At 45.8% G+C, this 7402-nt stretch overlaps 1 protein-coding gene across 1 annotated transcript in view; it reads right to left on the bottom strand.

Annotated features, from left to right (window-relative positions):
* Positions 1-7155: 7155 nt before the first annotated feature.
* T265_11005 (hypothetical protein) overlaps positions 7156-7402 on the bottom strand; it is a gene marked incomplete at both ends in the record, with an annotated part of 45376 nt that continues 45129 nt past the window's right edge. Inside the window, one exon of the mRNA XM_009177542.1 lies at positions 7156-7284. Within this exon, the coding sequence (XP_009175806.1) occupies positions 7156-7284 (129 nt within the window). The remainder of the gene's footprint in view (positions 7285-7402) is intronic.

The following is a 7402-nucleotide window of genomic DNA, read 5'->3' as shown; positions in this document are numbered from 1 at the left end:
TTTTGAGTCAACTCGAAAGGTAGAGCAACCGTCTATCGAGATCTCCGCGTCAGAGACACAAAACGGGTTGACGCCAAAATGGTGTCCAAACGGCATACCTGCCTCACTTTGGTGATTCAATTTGAAGCTGTTTGTAATGCCTCATCCCGTCAATACCCTGTGTTCGTTCAAAAAATTCGTGTTAGAGTCTTCAGACTACTCACATTGCCTTTACCACCTTTGAAAAGCACAAGGTGTGTGGCGTCTTGTGCCTTTATTTTACTTCCATTATAACACTACGTATTTCATCAATTACATAAGCGCTTTTTGTTTAAATAAGAAAAGCTAAAATTACGCGCATTTGTAAAATTTAACAGAATACAAGCGTGGTCACGTGCTTCGACTCTCTCTTCTGATTTCGATCACGCTTGCAGCATTCATTCGCGAGTCTCATGTACCAACCCTGGTACCAAAACATTTCATACCATCTTCGGAATCTGTTATATGTGAGAACTGTTCAGAAGACGACCTGTGGACCAACATAATTGGATTATTGTTTATTCGCTGACCTGGGCCAACGACAAACTATTTTAAAGAGAGCAATTGTTAGTGAGTCTGTTCCATGATCTATCTGATTTATTTATTTTTGTATACCCAACCCAGCGTAATTATTTTTATTTCTTTGCCACACACTCCTGGTAAGCTAACTTATTTGTTAGCCAGACCACTACAGGTGCAGACTATCCGCACCGGGTGCCTTGTCACGTCTGATGAATGACACCACGCGCTGTATTTCTAAAGTTGATATGCCTGCCGCACAGCCGAACACCCGTTTTCTAATCACCTCCTCAAATGGTCCCCGATACCCTCAAATATACACGGGTGCTCGAAAACCTAGGGACTTCGCGCCATCTGAAGGCATAGGCCAGAACTCGTAACCACACAACACTTCGTGTCGTCCACAAGACCCCCGATATCCGGTGGTCTCTTTTGATGCCACAGGTGAAGCAAACAGGCGGACGCGATTTGAGCCCTTGAGATTAATTAAATGACTTCCATACGGAATGGCCCAACACTCGCTGAGTGTGCACAACGAGCTGCTTCGAAAACGGCTGTTGGCCTTAAATCCGTGGACTATGGAGCGCGTCTCGCGGTTCTTGACCTCTTCCTCCTAGAGTATCTTCGGCTCCGATGAGACTTACTTGCTTACTTATACTTTATTTGAAAAAGGTTCGGCCAACAGGTTTTCCTAATCCAGCCAACACACGACGGGATATGGTAAGACGATTTTCAAGCTCAGTGCGCACACTTTTATTAGGCAAGATTTTTTATCAGTTTGAGTAGTTGCTGCATAGGATAAACTTCCTCCAAGAGTTGTCTGCGCTACACCTGTACCCCGTTCAAAGCAATAATACACGTTCTTTTATGCAAAGATCCTTGCGCTGGCAAGTTTACTGGCTCAGCTGTGGCGCCCCTGCGGTTCTTAACTGACATGCTACCAGTGTAACGGTGACACGACTGATGGGTAGGCGCGCGAGGAGTGTTTTGTTCTTGTAAACTCACTTTGCGCCTCTGGAAAAAAGGGATCTACTGCGGAATTTTTGGAGTCGCCTTGTAGCATTTGCTTAGATTTGAGCAATGAATGAATGGAGTCAGTGAATATCCAGGAAAGTTCAAGAGGACGCTTTCAGGAGAAGATGGATGTCCAGTTTTTGTAAATAGGATGCAAATGAGAGTTTTGCTTCCCCGTCTAATAGTCTGCAACTGTTCAGTTGGTATTTTCCAACAAATAACTCCGCAGTGAAGGCCTTCTTCCTTTCACCAAAAGGAAGCAGGAGCGCCAGGTTGCCCAACCCTTGACAGGGGAAGCCTGGAGGCAGAGGCCGGGTTGGAATACCGGACCCTCCGGTCAGTGAATTCGCCATCTAAACACTGTGACATCTTGTCCCTGATAAGCTTACTGTCCCGCGGTGAGAACTTCAAAGAGCAGTGCTGCAACATTATTTCGCTTGTATCCCTTAGATGAACGGCAACTGCTGAACGAAAAGACCAAATCCGACCCGGGAAATTTCGACGGAAACTTGGGCATCGATCCTGCGCAATAACCCATGAATCCGTGAACAGGCTCTGACGATGATAAAACTCACAAAGTTCGTGAAGCTCTCCATAGCCTCGAGTGTTATTCACCATATTGCAGGGTATATACTGAGGTCACATCCGATAGCATGGCTCTGCATTGTGTGCGTTTAAGCCCAAAGAATGCTCAACAGCGTTTGTCGCAATAGACGCAAGACCACAGCTGAATTGTCCGTCAGACCACCTAAAGACAGCTTTTCAGCCGAATCACATATCGTAACAAGCGACAAAAACAGGCCACAAACAAATGTAGAGTGTGTTGCATTTGAAGGGCATGCAACGGGATTCCGGAGACTCGGATGCAAGCCAAGTTTCTGTAAACCGACATTCAACGGGTTTTGAGATGCTATTGGCTATTGAGTAACTGTTTTTAACCGACAATAGCTCGGTTTTATGCTACACACGTCGTCTATCTGGTGGTTTGTGTAGAAGTTGGGCATGTGGCTGTTGCATACCCTAGCTGTCAATGGTAGGGTTTTTCACGAAGGAAGTCACCTAGCGCTTCTGTTTTGTGGTTGTCTGCAAGGATGAGTCTGGTAACATCTGCATCGACAGGCTTCTCATCAGCAAAGGTTTGAAAACCATCTTATTTCATAATAGCTGAAGCTTGGGTGTTGTTTCATACTGTTTTTACACATGACGCTATTCTTTCACGTAATGAATGTGGAGATACGGTAAGTGCACGCCTTACGGATTCATAATACTAATTTATGTCAGCGGGTTGACTTGCGGCAGTCTTTTTTCAAACCGAAATGTCACTGAGTCATGAGTTTATACGAAGATGAGGAGATTGGCCCAATTTTCGGGAAGTCGCGTTTGTTCTCTCGTTTAGCGGATTCCGTTCACCTCAAAGGCACAACCGAAAACGGTTGTAACACTTATATTATTTCTCGGCATAGGGCAGTGAACTTCTTAGCTCGGGGAATCGCATAAAAGGCTTCTTAAAGTGTTTTGAACGGGATAATAGGTACAGCGTGAAAAGTCATCGGAGAAAATCTATTTCACGCACCAAGCAATCCGAAATCAGAAATAATGTTGCCCATTGAATGTGTGCGCTCCCAGCTCAAAAAGGTCAGCGACGCAGGCGTCGGACAAAATTCGCTACCACTTTTATCCATTACAGAAGGCAGATTCGGTAGCTCAGCGCAAGGCAGAGAAAGATTTGGTGGCAGGGCAGTCAAATTGTGGTTATCTACCCTTTGGTCTGTTGCACTGTATGTTGGAGGAGGTGCAGAATAGACGGACATGGTATAGAAATAATTGTTTGAAATGTAAGACTGGGTATGAACCGAAAATATCGACCATGTAGGATGATTTTGCATGGGCGGAAAAGGCGAAATGAGGAACGAATTATGATAAGTCATGGTCAGTCGAACACTTAAAGGATGAAGGCGTTATGCCCATGTTTTTCACTTCGATATGGGTTTAAGAGTATTTGTTCCTGCGTTATGAGTATAGTAGATCTTGGAGCCTCCAGCTAGAGCACCATTATTCAGAAAGACAGCAGATGGCAATAAGAGGGGCTTCCCTAGTAGCTTATCCATTCGGATATTGCAGACATTATTGTCGAAATGAAGTTGAGTGACAATATGTTGACACGAACGAATAGTTGGATGAGGCACAAACAGGTATGACTGAAAAGGTGAGTGGCTATCAGCACTTTCTTTGTGTCGGAGATGTGGAGGTTCTTGTTTATTCTCCCTGTGAATCAGTGGTGAGCAGCGGTAATTGCTCTTGCTTTCTGACTCATCATGAGTAACGTGACTACACCTGTTTATCATGACGCCTTGTTGTTTCCTTGCTTTTCGTTTTCCCACTTTTTCGTTCCTACTTAAGGTCTGCTTATTCTTCGGTAACCGAAGTCCGCATTCTGTTGCCCGTTTGTCATTGCTTACAAGTTCATCTCGGTTGCACCTGTTTTCGAGCGTCCAGTCCGACGGAAAATTGGACCGACCGGGTGTCGAATCCAGAGTTTCCGGAGGGTAGGCGAAAGCGCCATCCACTGCACCAACCTGACACCCTGGACGTTTTATTATTTCGTATCACCCATGTACCGCACCTGCCAGATAGCCGCCGGCGAGATTTGTTTTAAACGGACGACACCGCACAATCTGACTTGTAACGCGACACGAGCTGCCGCGTCGCAGCGTTGACCCTCACATCCCTCACATCCAAAACTTGCTGGTTTCCACGCCGTTATCTCGCTATACTTTAACTCACACTGTCAGACTGCACCCACATAAATCCGTGCTACGTCAGTGACTATCTTCCGCTCCTTCTGATTGCGTCATTATTCATTGTACGTTTGCTTATTTTATGATGCTTACCAATCCGTTTGTCCGTAGAACCATTTCCTGTCAGTCCTCAATGCATCATCTACTGCCCAGGTCTGTCTGATTCCACTGTGTACTGCCTACGAACTGCATAGAATCTGATAGCCGCAATCGTCCTGTGAGATCCATAGCCGCCCGGATCTTACTGATTGCGTCTTAGTCACCGCACGTTTGCTTATTTTATGATGCTTACCAATCCGTTTGTCCGTAGAACTATTTCCTGTCAAGCCTCAATACATCACCTTCTGCCCAAGTCTGCCCACTGCTAATGTCTACTGGCTACAAACTGCGAACAGTCTAATAGCCGCAATCGGCCTGTGAGATACGCAACCGCCAGGACCTTACAGCTCTCTTATAAGTTCCACGATGCTGCGATCACAAAGGGGTCGATTTACAAAAGCAACGACCGGAGCTGATAATCCGCCACCACAGAGGAACCCGTGGTTGATGAGCCTGGAGCTGAGGTTGAGCATGGGATGCTTACAAGTTGTGATGAAGACGATGGAGCTACCGAGTCTGTTGAGCTGTACCAGTGTTGAGAAGCACAAATGGAGTGGACTAAAACTTGTGTTCTAAATGAGCAGATATGTCACCAAGTACCCACTCACCCAATCACACACTCACTCACACACTCACTCACTCACTCACTCACTCACTCACACGATCAGCACTATGACATGCCCATTGGTGCACGTTTGATGGTGCATGAGGACCGTGGATCAGGTTCATACCACTTGATCTTACGGCTGACTTGTATACACATTTTTCTAGCATTGAATTCGCTGAGTCCAAAACTGTGTATGCCCAGTGGATCTCGCTATTGAATTATCGGCGCCCACACTGTTCCTTCATTATTGCCAACGGGAATACCTGAGCTAATAGCAGGTTTACCCTTAGGACAGTAAGACTACAGCTCCAACATGGGCACCGACGGGGCTTTGCGGACAGCGGAATTTGCCAAGCGCCCGGTGAGCTAGCCCCTTTTTTATAAATGTCTTCAGTGATATTGCGAAAGATATACATGAATTGCAATAATAATATTGTTTATTAACAACTACTGGGTGGCATACCTTTAGGCATGAACACACCGTTATATTCAGAGCAAGAGCATGACCGGTGGGGTTTGCGGCACTGAGACTTTCGTGGAAAAGGGACGTGGACATAAGTAGTGTGTGTTATCCGAATTGGCCTTGGTCATGTATGAGGTGACATGGGTAGGGAACCAAAACTGCAAGGGCACTTCCTTTCTTTTGGGGAAAATATCAGAAGAGACGCCGCTGGCTATTCGCACAATGAGATTGATTTCTCGAAATCTACGGCATTTTCAGACTTGCCACTTCATAGTGTAGAATGTCTATGTATAAGGTACATGCTCCTGTATTATGGAAAATCCTTTACTATGGCGATTTGTTTAAGTGAACTAAATCTGCAGGTGAATAAACACCGCCGACTTTGAATAGCTTAACGGATGAAAAAATCGCGAATTGTGGAAAAGGTTGACTCACATACAACGAACGTAACTTTCAGGTATTTTTGCACCGGAACAGACTTCCTCAACATTCTAGAATCTAAATGGCCTTTGGAGATGCAACTTATGCGCAGGCGCATTCGTGCAAACAACTTTTGGCCGATGATTCCTTGTTGCCAGTGGTGCACGCTAATTATTTGCTAAACATCGTGAACGTTGACTGGCAACTTACAGAGTTTTTCATTACCGAAAGATATACATGAATTGCAATAATAATATTGTTTATTAACAACTGCTGGGTGGCATACCTTTAGGCATGAACACACCGTTATATTCAGAGCAAGAGCATGACCGGTGGGGTTTGCGGCACTGAGACCTTCGTGGAAAAGGGACGTGGACATAAGTGGTGTGTGTTATCCGAATTGGCCTTGATCATGTATGAGGTGACAAGGGTAGGGAACCAAAACTGCAGGGGCTCTTCCTTTCTTGTGAGGAACATATCAGAAGAGACAAAATACTTTCGTTAAGATTTGAAAGGGGCGGGTAAAAACAATAATAGGGAGGGGATTACGAGAGGCTTCCTACCTAGCACGTGATACAAGACTTCAAACCGCAAAATACGCAGAACCAGAGTAACGGCTCTGGAGGGGTAGGAGAACAGTCACGATCTGACCGGCGAATTTGAACTGAAACCTAAAGCCGTCACTGCGATTTCGTGGCCTTGGGCTGTTGGGCTTACGGCCAGGGTCGCGAAAAACCGTTAACGGGGATGGTGAAGAGGGGAAGAATGCAGTACGGATAACTGGTGGTAGGAAACTCAGAATCACATTGTGGAGTGAAACTGGAGGGAATCACTAGTGTTGCTGCTGGAGCGTGGTTGGGTGTAAAATTTCCTTGGGAGGTGTTCACGAAAACGCAAGGAATAAAAGCGAACTGCAGGGAAAATCACTCGCTTGGTGAGGAGCACAGAGTAAAAGACACCAATATGATTTTATCTAATGGAATATTCGACACATCGGAATGAACGCCCCCCCGGAGGCGGCGGGGGCCATCATCATCATCAATGACAGCAACATCAGTGTTGGCACTGATGCTTCACTGTCGTACAACCATAAAGTTCGTTTAGTTATATATATGTATCTATATAATTGTATTAAAAGCCCTACAGTGAAGAGAAGAGAAAAAGAGTGGGTGAGGGAGGGGATCTATTGCTGGCTTATGTCGAGCATACTGAGGGGCCTACGCCTCCAACCGCCCAATCAGACAAACTGGAAAGAAATTGACAGCACGAACGCCACTGACATCGATTAGCCGCCATTCCTTGCAACGTCTCCAGCCAAGCACAGACGAGGTCACGGGGACACCAACCTGGAAGCCTCACAACACCAACAACACCCAAACTCTTCGTGATCTCTTTCACGCCTTTTTGCCAAGTCATGTGCTGTCCACCTCGCGGTTTGCGCCATCCTGAAGGAGGCACGGAGAA

Source organism: Opisthorchis viverrini, assembly GCF_000715545.1.
Source record: "Opisthorchis viverrini unplaced genomic scaffold opera_v5_432, whole genome shotgun sequence".
NCBI lineage: Eukaryota > Metazoa > Platyhelminthes > Trematoda > Opisthorchiida > Opisthorchiidae > Opisthorchis > Opisthorchis viverrini.
Note: the sequence above shows the minus strand (reverse complement) of the source record. Positions and strands in the feature narration are given on the sequence as shown.